Here is an 18,459-nt window from a genome sequence, read left to right on the forward strand (position 1 = left end):
AGGATGAGAGCGCTCCTCCTTTCCACAAACTGCTGTCACAGCTTCAGAAGGACAAGTATCTGTAGTTGGGAGTTTGCTGTTCATCAGCGGCATGACTGTGGCTGAAATAATAGCTGGTGTCAAGCAGGGAAGGAATTCAGTTGGGCCAAAGACGTTAGAGTGAATTTATGTGGAAAGATGATGTCCACGTGGAGCAAAGTTTGTCTTCTCTATCTGGTTATTATTTTTATTATATTTTCTAAATTTCTGCTTTGTATAACATGCTATATTGTAAGCGACCATCCAAGGCGGTGACTAGAGTAGTCTAGCATGGATAGCTTTTATTGCAGATTTTTTCATTTTAAGTTGTCTCAGGTTTAAAAATCCCTTATTTTAGCAGCTATTTTAGCGTAACTAAATGCTAATTGAATTGGGATTCTTAAAGAAGCTATTAACAAACCAGCGTGGTTTTCTTACGAAACTTGTCAGAGAGAGTGGTTGTGGCTATTTCATAAAATTGTTCGCATATTGTATTTGGAGTTTAAAGACCTAGAGTTTGACTTGTGCAGGGAAAAGATAAGGTAGCCATTACTACTTGGAGTCATGTTACCTGTAGCTTTTCTCTCATTCTGAAGCTATGGCAAAATAAAACATTAAGGAGCAAAACAAGCCGTCCCAGGTGGTCTTCTAATTGTTGAAGCAATTAAAGTACAACAACCTGATAACACTAATAAGGTTGTTTGTATGAATAGAGTGCTTGTCAGTATATGCACTTACTCAGGTTTTTCTTAATGTTGAAGTGCTGAATACATTTCTCTTTCCAGATTTCATAAGGAGCAATTAATGCAGGTTAGATGTTGATATTTTCTTCTGAAAGCTGGATTTATCTTGGTGGAGATAAGTTAGAAGTTTAACATCTCCAGTACAGCTCTAATATCTCTACAAGAACTAAACTAGGTTTGACAATACATGGAAATAGTTTGGTAAACATATTGGAAATACAGAAGAAATGGCAACTATTCGATGTCAGACAACTTCTTGAACACAAATTATAGTAGGCTAATGCTTTTAGAGTTTGTCGTAGAGTTCAAAGTAATTAACAGGTGAAAAGAAAGCTTGATACTTGGCCATTGTAATAAAAGTTGTGATAACTTACAGTACAGTTTGGCTCTATATTTGTGAACTAAGTTAACTAGTATAGTTCAGTTTTAAAAAGGCAAAATAACAATTGTGTGAATAGCAAAGTTGATCTTGCAATACTTGATTTTAACTGAATAATACACTGTTCTTATTTTGGTGTCTACAGTTTGAAAAAAATAATTCCCTGAAAGATCCAGGTGTCAGCAAAAATGAAACAATTTTCTGCATATTCTTGGTGTTCCATCAAGTGAGAGCACTGAAGACATGTGGTCTAGTAAAAAAACCTATAACTGGGGTACTTGAAGCATGTGTTGCTGTTATATTAGTGTGCTATGAACTGACTCCACTGATGTGTGTTTCATATGTGCTGTCAAACAATTTTAAAAATTGTGGTTTGGTACAGATATAGCATGGTTTAATTTTAGAACATGCCTTCCAAGGAAACATTGATTTTGCTCTTTTATGTAGACAGGAAGCTAACTGTTCAGTTTTGAAAAGCTGTGAGAAAGAAACAGAGGATTTAATTTTGTTGCTCTTGTTACTCTAAATTATTTTTTCTCTTAATAGTTTCTTAGACTATTTCTAGTTTTTGAGGAGGGTTTTACTTCTGAAGCTTTATAATGTTCTTGGTTAGCTGTAGTGCATTTTGAAAGATATTCTTTTTATCAGAGATGTGGCAAAGGTGTGACCTCCATTAGTTTGCCGTCTTAGTTAAATAAAGACAACTGTAGCTTTTTATTTTTCCATGGAGATTTGACACGAAGTGTTATTAATGCATGTTTGTTTGGAACATTTTTCCCCTGAAAAAGCATTTTCAGTTTTGCATAGATGATAAAAATATTTTTGTAAGCAGTGGGTAGCTTCATGAGGTGGTCATCAAAATAGTTTCTTACTCTTTATCTTCTGAGTCCAAAGAAAATTTCTCGGATCTTTCCTGCTACTTTCAGCTTATTATTATTGCTCTTCATGTAAGATTTACATGTTTATACAGTTTCATAATATTTGAGCAAAGCATTCAGTTCTCTTTTTTGCCTTTTTGTATTGTAATGAAATGTGCTGCTGTTTGTTTTGTGGTACGATGTTACCTTAAAGACTGCAAAATTAATTTGTGTATATGTGTAACCAATAAGAAAATTTGATTTTTTAATGAAATCATTATAGATTAAAGTGCATGGGATTTTATTTCTGTAAGTATCAATAGTAACAAGTTTTGTTTTCTGACTTTGAAGTTGGCAGCCATGTGGGCTGTGAGCTTTCTTGGCTTCGTGAAAAACCTGTAGTTGCGCATACTCTCTTTCATAGCTGTTTGCCCAGGTTTGAAGTTAGATAATGTTAACAAGGCAAGCATAACAGCGTAAAGCAACTTTCCTTAAATGAGTTTTACTTCATTGACATATCAACTCTGTAGAGTTGTGTCAGCCTATTTAGTGCCTCAGGAAAAGTAGGATCTACATACAGTGAATTTTCTACTTAAGTGCTTTATAGCCATACCCTTACCTTGTTATTCTCATTGCAGAGAAATTAATTTTTGGGGCCTCCTTTATGCCTTCATAAAAGAGCAGAAGCCTACAATGTGATTTGTAGTGACTCTTACATCGAGCTTGGTTATATAAGGCTATCTGTTCTGTAAAGTAGTGGAGTGATTTATCATGCATAAAACAGATTAGATGATTTCATAATCTCATCTATGTGAAATCTGTGGAGGAAAAAAAAAGACAACATATTTTTCATCTCCTTTTGCACATAATCTTTTAATAATTAGAAGTTCTTCTAAGCCTGTGTGAGATACAAGATGTGTGGGCTTTTCTGTTTTATGTGCTTTCTAGGTCATCATGAATTTCCTGTCTGGCTGAAGAACAGTAGTAGTTAACACCAGTGTTTGGTTCCATTCCGTTAGATGTGGTCTAAAGCCTTCAAGCTTAGATTTGAAAGGCTTCTCCAACATGTTTGTGGTTCTTTAAGAAGCTATGCTTAGGACTAGTTTGTTTAGATTTAATGAAATTTATCATACAAATGTCCATAGAATCGCACTTTCAGTGTTTCCACCTTTCATTAAGATGCTGTCAGGGTCTCAGCAAAAGTGTTGCCGTAGCTTAGTCTACCAAGATAGTTGGGCCTGTCCTCTCTGCTACTTGCTTGCCTTCCTTTCCTGTGCTGGCAGTAGTGCTTCTGCACTTGTGTGCACTCGTTTTCGTTGAGGTTGTGTTAAGTTAGTGGGGTACCTTGAACCAGCTTACTGTCCTGGCACAAGAAGAGGGCTGAGACCTGGGAAGTTCATACTTCGTTTCACAGTAGATGACAGCCTTACAATGTAGGTGCCTGCACCTGGTTTTTTTTTTTTTAGTGATTATTTGTAGAATTTAACTGTGAAGTTATTAACTTCTTGGGCACAAAAGTATGTATTCCCCTTTCTCCTATGCCTCTAGAGAAACTAGCTGGAGTGTTCTTGTGCTTTGAGAAGAGTTATAAAAATAAGGTGACAATGCATGATTATGGGGTTTTCTTAGGCAATTCAACTAATAAGCGTTTGTTAGGAGAATACTTGGTATGCAGCTCTGATGTGCTAATGTACAATGTGTTCATAGTTTGGAAAATCTTGCTGCTCATTCTGCAGAAAGTTCTGTATGCTGAATCTGTCAACAAATTTCAGGGCTGAAAGCGTTAATTTGGCTAACATTGATTCAGCATTGAATTTGGAGCCAGGCTTAAGCTCAAAAAAGTGCTAAGGTCTGTTATTTTCTAATTCTGAGTGTGTAAGGTATGTTGTAGAGAATTTTAATGATGAGAAAGAAATTATCTACTATGGAACGGCATTTCACTAGCATTTTGACTGCCATCTTTTTCTCTTTAGAGGATTTTTCTGTAGTTAACATTGCATTTTTTGACTAAAAATATTTTTAATGTATTTTTAATAGCTCACAGGAGTCCTAGATGATTGTTTATGTGACATAGAAAGCATCGATGACTTCAATACTTTCAAGATCTTCCCCAAAATACAGAAACTGCAAGAACGTGATTACTTCAGATATTACAAGGTACAATTAGAATGGTATTTTCCTGAATAACTTAAATAAAATCCAGAAAATATAGGGAGGATTACACATCAAATCAACTGGCCTGTATTAAGTTGTCTTTTAGAAGCCCACAGCTCTTTAATTTTGTTGTAGCAGGTTTTTGGTCCCTGACAGTTATGTTGGTAATAAGTCATATTTGCTGTGCTAATCCTGGAGTCAGTGACAGTAAATCATGAGTACTTTTATTCAACTGATAAGTGGTTGTTTTAAAGACAGTATCTTTGTACTGCTGCATCTAGAAAATGATTGTGTATTGGCAACTTTCTGACAGTGTTCAGTGCTTGTCTTCTAAGAAATGTTCATAATTTGAAATGGAAATATTGTAATGATTTCCTTTTCTTAAAAGTTGCTGTCTTAGTTCTGGTTTTAGTGTTTACTATCTAGAGAACCATTATTCCTTTGAAAAATAGGTAAAAATATGCAATTTTCCAGTAGTATATAATAACACTTTTAAATTACTTTAAATATATATATATTTTTTTTCTCTGTGTTAGAATCTGATGGGCAAAATAAGACTTTGAAGCCTGATACTTCTGTTTTTGGATATGCTTAACTTGAAAATTAGATTGTATTTTGACTGAGCTAATCAGGTGGTTGCCTGCCACTGGAAAAAGGAGGTTCCACTCTTTTAGGGCAGGTCCTGTCCCTTCCTTACTTTTAGCTCATGGGCTTGTCTGACTGTGCATTAGGCCAACACATCTCTTTAACCTGGTAGATATTCAGTTTGGATGTTTGGGGTTGGTTATTGGTGGTTTCCTTGTTTGTTTTTTCCCCAGCATGTAGCAAGTTACCTAGTTGATCTGGTATCAGACAAGTATTAAACTCAGGCAAGATGGGGTTACGAATGTGAGGAAGGAGAAGAAAAACCGCTAGAATCTTCCCTTTCTAGTCTGAGCAAGCAGTAATGTGTAACTTCACCCTGAATCTCCTCCTACTACATGATACAGTTCTAACTTCACTTTTCAGGAGAAACAAAATATGTGCAACTTCAGTGATAGTACATCACATAGTAGTGGTAATTAGGTTCTCCAGAGGCAGCAGAAAGATACAAAACAAAGTATTTGAAGAAGAAGAGCAGCAGGTATATAAGGTTTTATACAACAGTAATTTCATGCTGCAAATTTAAAGCTAATTTTCATTTCAACAGCCGTTCTGCAGATTCTGTTTCAATGGTGTGTTGCAGTCCTACCTCATCTTTCATACTGATCTTCCTAATAGATGGGCAATTACAAGGGACAGTTTGCAGTCCGCTTATCACCATCACCACTCATTATTTAGTACTTCAGTTGTGACAGGGAAGAATTTGTGTTGAACAAGCAAGCTGAATAAGTCAGTGTTTTTCACTCTCTCCCCAGGTTTTTTACGTCCCTACACAGAACCATGCAAGTGCTATTAAGCACGTAGATGAATGTGGAAATTGTGAGGGTAGGCAATGATCATCTAAGTCAACTGCAGTGTAGCTAAGTACTGAATAAGCAAAGGGGGAGTATGCTTGTTCTGGGAGTGAAAACACTCCTACTCTGAAGTAATTTAATTTGTAATAGGAGTTTGGATCGTGAACTTTTGCCACTACAGTCACAGTATTCCCATTGTGTTACTAGTTCAACAGGCATAAAAGAACACAAACTTTAATGTATAATATTGAATGGACTAGCTAGTTTTTATTTAAAGGCTGAAGAAAATTTTGTTTTTCAAGTCTTGCTGAAATTGTGCCAGGTGGTTTCTAGATAGTGGAACAATTCTTAATTAAAGAAATAAAAATTTAGTCTCTGTATGCCTCATGGTAAGGAATCTAACTTGTAATCTGTGACAAGTATTGAATAATATTCTAAATTATAATAATGAAACATAATACTCCAGACCCTGAAGAAAGTAGAAGGATGTTCTGTGTAGTCAGTGCATGATTGGTATTGATTAAAGTACAAGTGCTATATAACTTCAGTTTGTTTCAGAAGTATGTGTGCTTGCTCATTTTTAGTGCTCTTGAATCATTCTAGGACTAGTATGTCTTGATTTACAGATGTTCTTTCTGAATTAATCTGCAGTTTAGACAGCCATATCCTTTTATTTACAGTGTTCCTCTGTATAAGAACAGTGACTGTATAGTTACTTTTATCTTCCTAAGTGTGTTAGCATTTTTTTATTGTTAGAGTTTACTTTGAAAAAAGGTTGTAGTCTAACTATGTTAGCTGGTACTTTTTTGGTAGAAATTGGTGGGAGGGATATGTTTTATTTAATAGATCTTATTGTGAACATGATGTGAAATTTAAGTTTTTTGTGCTTTACTTAAAAAAAAGATGATGAATAACCAAGTATAAAAAATACTAAAATTTTACTTTTTTTTTTTCCCTAGCGATGTTGTTTGTGGATTGAGTAGAGGAAATGGAGAGGGAAAAAGCAACCTAAAATCTGTTTTTAATGTATCTGTGCTAGCATGGCTTGAACTGTAACTAGAAGATAGTTGTCATCACCATACCATCTGTTTAATGTCTTGTTAGGCTTTTTTGACTAAGGAATCTCTTTAACATTTTAAAGTTGAATTTATAATTTCCAGTCATGCTGAATAAGTACATCAAAATGGAAACCTGGAAAACAGTCTTTCCTTCAGAGGTTACATAGCAGAACTTCCTTGCTGAAAGGTTTAGTAGAGGATTTTAGTATAATAAAGGGCAGTTGAGCAAGTTAAACATTGTTTGCTCTTTGGTGATCTTTTGTGGTATTGATAGAACATTTGGAGAGGGAATACTTGTTGGTTTGCCTTAATGTAGGTGCATAGTGCCACAGAACAATTTACCCTTCAAGCATTAAAAGTTGTTTTTTTATTTCTGATACATAGTTTTTATTTCTCTTAGCTGTCAAAATTAAGATAATAGACTGGAGGGGAGAGTAAAATCTGGCTATAATTCACCTCGAGTTCCTTGTATTGTGTCTGCTTTGTGTCAGAGGCATACTGATCTAGTTTTCCTTATGCTTAGTATAATATATATAATGCTGGGAGAAAACAAAGAATTTGATTTTTTTTTTTTTTATTATTGCTGAGGCTCTGGTTTGACGATTCAGTGAACACCACTTGGCTTCTGTTACTGGATTGCCTCCAAAACCCAGACCACTTAAAGCAAATTACTGATCCAGTATAGACATACTCTGCCAGTTAAATGTGTTCAAAGTGTAAAGTTTTTTTAATGGAATAATTATTCAAGACAACCCAGTGATTTCAATTTTTCTTCAACTTTAAAGGTTGACTTCTGGGTTTCTTTTATCATAGCAGGAACCCTTCAGGTACCACACGGAGTAGACTCCAAGTTCATCAGAGCATGGCATTTAGAGTTCAGTTGCCAATTCTTTACCTAAGGGGCTGCTCTGGCACTACTGTACTAGATGTTTAAGCTTTGTTTCTACCTATGTTTCTTCTTACGTAAAGTGAAAGTATAGGATATAAATGACATAAATTAGAAAAATGTCCCTACATATAAGGGGAAAACATGTTTTTCTGAAGACTAAATTGATCAAGTGTTTAGTCTCAATCTTTTAACCTATTACCTATAGCAAGAATACTGTTCTTTATAGTGTGTGACTATTTACTGTACAGCTTGTATGCATTTTTAAGCTAGCATAAGGATTAGTTTTCTGACTTAAGATTTATAGATTTAAATAATTTTCATAAACACGTTTATAATTCTTAAATTTTTGTGTTGAAACGGCTCTAGGTCCTGATGCCATCCTTGGGGTATTAGGCTTAATTTTACCATACATTTTATAGAACTTGTGCTGTGTCTGACTACAGACTCGAATTTAATATCTGCAACAGTTTCAAATAAGAGGTGATACATCAAATATTCAGGATGTAGTTTGTTGGATATAAGTAGTGGCTTCAGTTCAATATCTTAATGAATAGTATTTATCAACTGAAGAAAACTAGTACAAGGTGTGATAAAGGAAAACAAAGCAAAAGAATAGAAGTACTTTTTGATTTGTGTGTTTTTTCTTTTGAAAGTTTTAAAACTGACTTTTTGTCTGGAGAATAGGGGTTGCTACTGAGGATAAATGCTTTGTACTTTATTTATAATATTAGATCTCAAAGATGGTCTACATCTGCAGTGTTTCTGGTTGATCATGCAGGAAAACCTTTAGTCTGTAGTCTTCAGTTTAGGAGTGATGAGGTCTAAGTGGTTTTTATCACTAATGTTTGTTAGTATGTATAAGGCTAACGTAAAGGAAAGCTGTGATTTTAAATTTTTTTTTTTCTTCACTGACTTTCACATTGACAATCCAAGTGGAATGTAGTAAAGTGTTTGAATCTGTTGCCATGTAGTAAATGCCAACATATGTGGTACTCCCTGCCTTTATTGTGCCATTTGATGACAAACAGGAGCACTAATCATCGCAGGATTTACTGGTAATGTTCCTGAAGTGGTTTCTCTTCATTATTTATATTTGTACTGTATCAGCTCTCTAATTTGGGGCCATTAAGATACTCATTCTTCCTTGACTAGCTACAATGTGTAGTAATGATTTCCTGGTTTTGTTGCTTGAAATCTGAAAACATCCAAGCACTTATTTGAATTAGTAAACTTGTGCACTAATCTGTCCTCCATCAACTGTATTGTCTTAATTAGTATAGTAGAGTACAGCTAATTGTAAGTACAACCATTTTAGAGCTGCATATATCTGATTTGCTTTCTTTTTAGTTATTTATTTACCACTTTGAAGTTATATTAGTGGCAAGAGATTTAATTTGTGCTTTAATATACTATGTGTTTGTGTCCACTGGAGACCATTATCACTAACAATTTCACTGCAGCAAGCTTCAGCTTATATACTCAGAAGGAGAGTAGTTAAGAGGAGTTGGGCTAGATAATCTTTAAAGGTCCCTTCCGACTCAAACTATTCTATAAGGAATAAATTTTTTACACTGAGGGTGGTGGAACACTTGCACAGGTTGCCCGCAGAGGTGGTGAATGCCCCATCCCTGGAATTGTTCAAGGCCAGGTTGGACGGGGCTCTGAGCAACCTGATCTGGTTGGAGATGTCCCTGCTCCTTGCAAGGGGTTTGGACTACATGACCTTTAAAGGTCCCTTCCAACCCAAACTATTCTATTATTCTATGAAAAGAAACCAACAAAACAAATCTCCACAGAACCCCCAAACTTAAAGTATTAAATTTAACCCTTTTTCCTTATATCCTCTCCTTTAATTTGAAAGGATTTCCAGATACTGAGAGCTCTTTCTTTTAAAGTTGCCTTATATAAGTGTTGATTGTAAACTTTTGGTTTTGTATGTTTAGGTCAACCTGAAAAGACCGTGCCCATTTTGGGCTGATGATGGCCATTGTTCTATCAAAGACTGTCATGTAGAGCCTTGTCCTGAGGTATGGATCAAATAATATAAAATAGAAAAATGTAATTTGGTTAAAAAGTTTACTAATTTGCAGGCGCTAATACTATACTAACAATATTTATTAGTGAGAACTTAAATTTAAATAAAAGAGTGACCATGAAATTATTTTCCATTTCAAAAGTAGAAACATAACCAAAGTATTTTAAGGTCTTAGTCATTTTACCAATAAAACAAATAATTTTAAGAACAAGTCTCTTCTAAGCTCTAGCACCGTTTTGGATATAACATGTTGAGAAGGTAAAGGACTAAGTTATTTAAAAACAAGTTTGCTTTGACATCTGTAGGAATGATATTTAATTATGTAAATTTTAATCTAGCATAATAATTTCTGTGAACAGTGTAAAAAATGTGATTTATTTTTTGTTTTTAGAGCAAAATACCTGTTGGAATTAAAGCTGGGAGCTCTAATAAAGTAAGTAGTCATTTATTTTCTAAATTTTTTTCTGATTTTTTTTTTTTTTAATCTTAACGTTACAGTTAGCTGTGTGGCTTTTTATTACAAACTTTCAGTCTTGACATAGTGATGAAATTGTTAACATAGCTGATCAGTTCCTGTATATGGCTTTACATTTTTACTTTTATGTATAATAGTGTTTCTGACATAGCTGGTACTATCATGTAATTCTGAGACTGTCATAGCGTGAGAGCTGGTGCAGACTAAATCAATTAATAACCAGGCACAGCAGTACATGGCCACAGAATGCTTGATGCACAATTCTTTGTTCATTTACGAGTACAGGCCACATTATATGAAGAAGCCATAGGCTTTTGTAAGGATCATATATAACCACAACCTCTAGTATTAAAAGAACCTGAACAATGACAAATAGTTTTGCCATGTCTAGTCTTGAGCAGTTCATTAATCTAAAGATGATTTAGGCTAAAGTGGTAAGTGCAAGCTTAAGTAGCCAGTCTCTGCCATTGGCTTTTGCTTGCTTCTCTCCAAGCCATCCTTTCTAGATCACCAAGTGATCCTAGCAAGGCCAAAAAAAAAGAGAGAATATGTAGGCCTAGAAAAGAGTTCAGGGGAGGAAGACAAACAGCTCTCCCCCACCTCCAAATCCCAAGCACAGTCTCCGAGAATAAGGATTTTAAGTTGATGGGATAATGCTGCCCAAATAAGAGATCTTCCTGTTCAGTGCCTTGGCAGTGTTCCAGACTCACACTTACTCTTGCTTAGCTATCATATCTCCATCCTCTGCAGTGCTTTCCACCTCACTGCTTGCCTCACCTGTTATAAATGACCATTGGCATTAGGTTTAGACTTTATGCCAAGAAAGATTACCAAAGGTAGGTGAGAGGAATACTTCATTGTCGATTGATGACTTCTGTGTCCTGCTGTCATGAAGAGTGCAGGCAAGTCTGTCCAAGCTTTAGCTCAAGAGGAAGTCTCATCTCCTCCTTATAAATACATTGTTAAGCTCACTCTGAAGCATGTCTTTTCATTTAAAGGTTTCTAGTGATCAGAGAAGAGACATCTTTCTCACTGACATGACTTAAATGTCAGTCATTCACTGTTCATTCCACCGTTTCAGCACAAGCAGCAGCAGTTGTTCTGGGAAAACTTCGGCACTCTCTCTGGGCAGATAATAATGAGTTTTGCCTGGATAATCTGTTGCCAGTTCTCTTTTTCATTGACTCTATTCTCTTCCAAGCTTGATTGTAGATAAACTGACTCCTGAATGTAATGCCTCCTAAAGAGGCGTTTTAATGCTTTAAGACTGTTTTAGAAGGGATTCTTCAAATAAGCATTTGAGCTTCCTGATTGATTAATCTTGAGAGCCATAAGTAAGATGTTAATTAGTAGCCGAAGAGTATGCTCTTCTTCATATGAGCATGTTGAAGTGGACTTCAGAAGTGAAAAATCAGCCATCTTTTGTTTTCACCACAATAAAGAAACTGGGATATCTTATTTGTGAAGCTGTCATTTGCTGGTATACTCGCTACAGTTGTTTCCATTGAATTAACTTGTATGTTGTTGCAACCAGCTACAGTACTGGAAGTTGTACAATTGTGCACCTTTAATCTGTAGTAGAACAAAGACACTAGTATCTGCTGCTTCTCTGTCAGAAAATGAAATATTTTTACAAGAAAATTGTCATCAGGACTGACGTAAATCTTACCTACATCATTTTCATACTTCTTATGGTTCAGTTACAGATCTTTCTTGGACCCAGTTAAAAATTGACAATCTCATTTAATATCACTTTTAAGGAAACATGAAACTCATCTTAGTATGAATGTTTTGTTTCAAGGACTATGCAAGTACTGTGTTATTAGCCTGTGCTTGGTCCATCTGGGTAAGTCCTGCATCTTGTGGATTATCCTTACAGTATTGATTTAAAAAAAAAAAAAAAAAAAAAAAAAGACATGTTTTTCCTCTGGGGACATACTTGTCCAGTTTCTCTCCTTCATCCTGTTAGTGTCTGCATTGGAAAGCTGAAAACAACCAAAGGCATCTTTTTAATAATGAGAGCTATAATCTGTTGAGTAGATATACTCAGGGTAGAATCCTGTGGAGAAGGTTTCTGTTTTCTAGGTTTGGCTTCTGTGCAGTTTCCTATTATTCTTCTCTCCTAATGTAGATGAGCTTGTAAACATCTAGCTTTATTTAGGCTTTTGTGGGGGAATTTTTTTTGTTTGCTTGTTGAACCATAGAAAGAACAGTTCTTCTTTTGAAAGCTCATCTAGCCACAAAGACCAGAGTTACACTGGCACAGCTTCCCCACAGAAGTGCAGTTAGCAATAGAGGATGTCTTTTTAATTCTTGGCACCAACATAAACTTTTTGAAATTATGCTGGAGAGGCACAAAGTATTTTCCTTTTCTATAATCCTGTTTCATTTGAGTGGTGAACATATTTTGTCGGACTAGACATAAAGAACTGTCGTGACAGCTGCGATATTAATCTTTGAAGCAAGGAACAGGATGCAGTAACTCAAGGTTACAACATTTAACATGGTATTTTCCTTCCTGCCCACCTCTTCTCTGTTTGTTTCCAGAAACTGCTCTTAGGATATCTTCCTTGGCAGGAACAGATACTTTTGTCCTGGTCTAGTTAGTGGTCACAGAGCGGTGATCTGAGAGCTGTTGCTATTCAACACTGGAGAATAGTGAAGCCCAGGAACTTGTTTTGAAACTTGAATACTCATTCTGTTTGAAACCTTAAATTTAGGATTATATTCTTGGCAGTAATTTTTTCACTTCAGGGTAGGGATTGGTTTGCAACTCCAGACATGCAGAATGTTTACTTCAGCATCCCAGTATGTTATTTTATTATCAGTGTCTGCTTCATTCTAGGTCAGATTCATTCCTTGTTCGGATTTTTCCATTTAACATCCATGTGATGCTGAAGAATGAGCCCCCACACCTATTAAATCCAATGAAATTGAGTGAGACGTTCCTTCTAAAGGAATTATTTATTGTGGGCAAGGCCCTGAACAAGTTTAAATTATTTACGTTTTTTCATCTCCTTCACTTCTTTGGTCTTCAGTAGGTTCTGCTATGTTTTCTTGTGTTTGCTCTGGCAAATGCATTTTTAAAGGAAAAAATCTTTCTTACTTACCTGAACAATTTTATTAAAATCTTTTCTTTTTTGAGAAGTATGGTGATATATATTGTGGTGGTACTTTGCCTCTGGTATCTTGACCACAAGTCTGTCCTCAGAAATTAAATCTTTTCAGATTTATCAATTTTTGTTGTTGTTGTTGTTTGCTATTTCTGAAGGGTTGGCCAAAGCCTTTGGTTTACTTTTTTATTTTGAGCTGGTTTTGGATAGTAATCCTTCATGTCAGTATGTATGTGCCCTGACGGGAAAGGAAGCCAGCAGTTCAGCTTTATACAAGCTATCAATTGCTTAACATTAAATCATTTTCTGTATTTCTTAACAACTGCGATAAGGTAGAAATCTGTGTAAACCTAAGGCTCAGTCTGCAAAAGAAAACATGTGCACACACAAAAAAAACCCCAACCCAATTTCCTCAAAAAGGAGGAAATTTGGTTTGTTTATCTTTTAAGTGAGCATTGATAGTATCTATTATGTTACAAAACTGTTAGAAGAATTTTTTGAGCTTTAAGCTGAGAGACTTAACAAATTCCCTATTGACATAACCATATTATTGTAGAATAGTGGAATTTAATCTTTAATTCTTCAAATGTTTTCCTTAGAAGTATTCTAATAGTCAGCCTGTTTTAGTGGATTATTAAAAAAAAAATACTGTAGAGTCAGAGTTTAGCTCAAATACTTAAATTCTGGCTTTAAAATAATCAAATTTTGAGTTCAGCTTGAAAAGCCTCTCTCCCAGACCTGTGCATGTCTAAAGCGTGCTAATGAATAGGATTAAATTAAATATGAGGGGGAAATGGCCAAAACTGATACATTTTTCAATCTGAAATGACCAGTGAAACTTGGATTATGATTATGCTTGTAAAATACAAGGTATGTTTATAGGTATAACACTGCTTGTCTTTCAAGGTCTTCTTACAAGAATGTAAATTAAGTATCTGAAACACTTTAGAATTCCATTTAATTTTAACAAACAAAAAAGCAAAGCAAACAATTTTTTTACATATTTAGCTGAGTTTTCTGTGGTGGTTAAATCAGAGCAAAATTCACCTGATGAAACGAAGTGAAGAAAAACAGAAGTCAGAAGTGTTCCAGAATTACTTTCTGCTTCTAGAATCTGAGAATTTTCCCTGATACTAGCCAATTCTATGCTAAACATAGAAATACCTTTCACAGCACCTGTTCTTGGAGAATTTTAGGTAATTCATTTGTATATTAAATACAAACTTTCTTACAGTATTCAAAAGTGGCAAATAATTCTAAAGAATTGGAAGACTGTGAGCAAGCTAACAAACTGGGAGCAATTAACAGTACCTTAAGGTATGTTGTGATTTACAACAATAGTACAAAAATAATAACAAAGGAGCATTTAAGTTTGTCTGTCTCGTTTTTGCAATGTGTTGTTTTTTGTTCTTCATTCTTTCCATAGCCCATTAGAAAGTAAATGTGAAATGATGCAAGAACATCTGAAGGTAAAAGTGTTAAGTGATAAGTAGACATTCTTTTTTTTTTTTTTTTTTTTTTTATTAAAAGTACCCTGATATTATTTGAAAGAGATACTTTATAGCATCAACAGCTGGGGGAAGCTTCTAAATAAACCCACTTTTTCCCTACTTTTCACCAGTATCAGTCTTTGTTCTTGATGACTGTGCTGGATTAAGGGATTCTGTCCTGCTCCGTCACTCTGTTACACGGATTTGCCTGTTTGTGATCATTCAGTGAACCAGATCAGGGAGCTTGTGAGTTACTTCTGTTGTTGGCAAAGTTATTTTTGGCTTGGATCAATTCCCTGATCTTGCTTATTGCATGGCACGGTCAATACTGGATGGGAGGAATTCTGCAGGATGGTGTTGCCCCTGACTAGGAAAGTGTGTGGAATAGTGCTTAAAAAAAATTTGCATTCTGCTAGATTCTCCACTTCTAAAAAGCAGAAATAAAAAAATATTTTTTTTCACTGTTGATGGAGAGGTCTGGAGCCTTTGGCTGTAGATTGCAGTAGTTCTCCCTGTTGAAACTCTTTCCTGTCATCTGACAAAATGGAACTGCCAAGAAAAAGCGGCTGCTGCTGCCTAGTGTGTGGTGTTTTAAACCAAACTGAGTAGAGCCCTTATCCAAGGGTTTTTAGGGGAAATAAGAAAGTATTAACTTGCATCCATTCCTGTAGGGTAAAAGAATGTGAGATTGGGTATACGTATGGAGAGCTAAAGAGGATGCCTGTTGTGAGAGGAGAATAGATGGTTAAAGTTAGAACAGAGCCAGTAATGGATCCTGCAAGTGCAGGAAGAGTTTTTGCTTTGTAGGCAAACCTCTTTCTTACCTACCTAGCAGTGCATCATCCGCATGGTTTTGGGTTATTTTCCTTTATCAACTGTATTTCTTGTGATTATCAAATCTTGCCTGCTAGTAATTACTGGAGGAAGTTCCTCATCTAATACCAAGTATAAAGTCTCCTATTGTGATTTGGCAGGAGATTAGAAATGTATGTTGTTATAGAATTGCCTCTGTAGACTTGAGCTAGTACTAATTTGATCAAATGGAATAGGTTGCTTTCATTATTTCAAGATGCTTCACTGCACCCTGGAGCAGAGTTCCCAGTCTTAACTTCGCTTATATTTTGCTGTCAGTAGTGTGGCATCAGTAGTTCTGTGCTGCACATAGGTACAGAAGAAAGTATTCAGCTTTTGGCACTGTTTGTTTCATCGTGTGGGAACTTCAAAGTATTTGTCTTGTTGGTACAGTACACCACTATTTTTTTAGAAGGTTTAAGACAAATCATACTCATAGAATGATTTAGCTTGGAAGAGGCGTTTAGATGTCCAGTCTTCCACTAAAAAGCAAGGCTAAATGCTGTAGATCTTGTTGAAAGTACAGGTTAAGAAAATATGATGATTCCTCCCACAAGTGGCAGCTGCTAAATTAGTATAAAAAATTTATGCTATGAAAGTATTTTACCAAGCTTTTGCTGAAGGAAGAGAAGTCATTGCTGGTGCACAGTTTTTTTCCAGATAATAAAGGTGAAAACTTTCTTGCTGTCTGACATTAAAATGACTTGCAATTGATGCTTGCTTGAATCTCTGTGCAGGTAACAAGCAGTAACTCCATATATTATTGAGTGTCAGATATAGTAATTCAGAATTCATTTCCAAGTTAACTACTATATGTGAATTGTGTTTCAATAGCTCTTATTGATGTTGTTTATTTAAAAGTTTAAAATCAAATGTATTTTCTTCCCCTCAGTAACCAAAGTAAGGAGGCTTTCATTGACTGGGCAAGATACGATGATTCACAGGATCATTTTTGTGAACTTGATGGTAAAATGTTTAAGCTTTTTCAGAGTGTTTGTTTTATTTGCTGTCTCTTAAAAAAAAAACACAAGTTTTTTGCAAATAGTTTCTTTGCAAATAACAATTAAAAAAAATTATTTTTGTTCTAAATGGGTATGTGACAGTTCATATTGTCTTACATGCAAATAATGCAATTTTTTACAAGATGCATTTGGTAGTCTACACAGTACACGTTACCTGTTACCCCTGTTAGTATACTGGACAGGAGACTTTTATGGAAATAAAAAAAGAAGGTGAATGGTAGGACTTCAGCATATGTTTTTTTTTAAAGCTGCTTCTCGCAGGAGTTGCATCTACCACAACTATAAGACAAAGTACTTGCACCTGATTCAGTGTCTTATTACTATATTTTTGTTGCTATTCTGCTGTCTGTGCTCAGGCTGTTTGTTCCTCTTCCAGCCTTGCTATGTTTCCAAATTATCTCTGCACTAAATTCAGCCTTATTTGTAAATACTTTCTTATTGTTAAAACATTGGGATACTAGATTGTGTCTTTTCTCTGCTCCACATATGTGAATCCTTTTATTGCCTTGTAACACTGAAAGCTCAAAGGAATGTTTTTCAGATAACCATGAGAATCACCAAGTTCAGGAATGACTGCTGAAGGCCTTTTTAATAAATACCCTAGAAACTGTTCTATGCTAGCAAGACTTAGGACACCATGCAAGATGTTTTAGTCTACCTTTAGACTAATGTTTTGTGTCACCAGAGAAAGTAGCAGCTGTAGTGAACTTACCAACTACGGTTCCCTTTCAGCACATCTGCTGCATCTTAATCTGTGAAAATTTTCTGTATAGCTGTTTCTGTAATAAATACTCAGCATAACTGTAGATCTAAACTGTTACATGCAGTGAGCTACTGATGTGTCTATTATCTTCAAGCTGCCTACATAGGAGGACTCAGCTGGGAAAGGTATAGTTTAGGAGCATTTCTTTTAGAAGTAATACTAACTTGAGTAGTTCCTGATTCTACTTCCATCTCTGCTTACATCATGCCCCGGTGAAGGAGGATGTACTGCCCCCAGCTGTGTTCTTCCAGTGCTTTTTCTGCTCTGACATGCATCTTTCTGCATGGTAAGCTGATTCAGCTTACTTGAATAGCAGGAAAGTAAGTTGACATGTCCCTCCCATGTCCCAGATTCTTGGGATAAACTGACATCAGGTGAGTTTTGTGAGCTGGAGCAGGGAGATGTGAGAGTAACTTTACTGGGAAGAGGTGGAAACTCTTGTTCTCTTTCTCTCATCTCTTCCCGGTGCTGAGAGAGCTCTTAATTTACTCAGCTGTAGCTGAAAACCATAGCATCAGTTTTACTTTTTACTAGCTTTTTGTTGGGCTTAATCGTAAACTAGATAAGGGAATTGATCTAGCTGAAAAAAACTTCATAACCCAGATCAGCTTTTCCATCCTTCTGTTGCACTGCCTCACAGACTCAGTTGTATATGGATAATGAGAAGAAAAAGTGGAGGAGACCTGAAGCGAGCAGGAGTAGGAACTGCTTAGGTTAGCTGTGCTGTCAAAGAAATAAATAAAGCTGTAATTTGACTCTGTCCCATCTTGCACTCACAGTGTTGTGCGTCTTGTGTCTGTCTCTTTTCTTTGTTTTTGCTACTACTGCTGAAGCGATGCTTAGCTGCTCATGCAGAATCATCTCTTCTTTCTAGAGCAGTTTTCACTCTCTGTTTCTGTGGCTTTTTTCAACATCGAAGGAAATACTTGGTGGCACTGGCTGGCCAATCATATGAATAAGTCTCTGAACTACTGGCTTGTACTGTATGTGAGTTTTCATAAGCTAGAGTTGCTCTTGACCTAGAATTACAAAGAGGAGGGAATTCTTTCTGCTTTTTACTGGTTGTAGCTCGAAACTTAAGTTTCTATTTCTACACAGTTTTTAAGGAGAGAGAGTACTGTGTCTCAGTTTTTTTGTGTATGTTGTTTGAATTTGTAGTGAACTTTAGAGATGAT

At 35.7% G+C, this 18,459-nt stretch overlaps 1 protein-coding gene across 2 annotated transcripts in view; it reads left to right on the forward strand.

The window, feature by feature from the left end:
* ERO1B (endoplasmic reticulum oxidoreductase 1 beta) overlaps window positions 1-18,459 on the forward strand; it is a 32,003-nt gene that overhangs the window by 939 nt on the left and 12,605 nt on the right. For both annotated transcript variants that reach the window (XR_015258047.1, XM_086743789.1), the window contains exons 2-6: window positions 4,035-4,154; window positions 9,478-9,561; window positions 9,961-10,002; window positions 14,392-14,474; window positions 16,392-16,465. Coding sequence is in view for 1 of the 2 variants with exons in the window: in XM_086743789.1 (XP_086599915.1) it covers window positions 4,035-4,154; window positions 9,478-9,561; window positions 9,961-10,002; window positions 14,392-14,474; window positions 16,392-16,465 (403 nt within the window). In the remaining variant the exon portion in view is untranslated. The remainder of the gene's footprint in view (window positions 1-4,034; window positions 4,155-9,477; window positions 9,562-9,960; window positions 10,003-14,391; window positions 14,475-16,391; window positions 16,466-18,459) is intronic.

This window comes from Chlamydotis macqueenii, chromosome 3, assembly GCF_036417535.1.
Source record: "Chlamydotis macqueenii isolate bChlMac1 chromosome 3, bChlMac1.mat, whole genome shotgun sequence".
Taxonomy (NCBI): Eukaryota; Metazoa; Chordata; class Aves; order Otidiformes; family Otididae; genus Chlamydotis; species Chlamydotis macqueenii.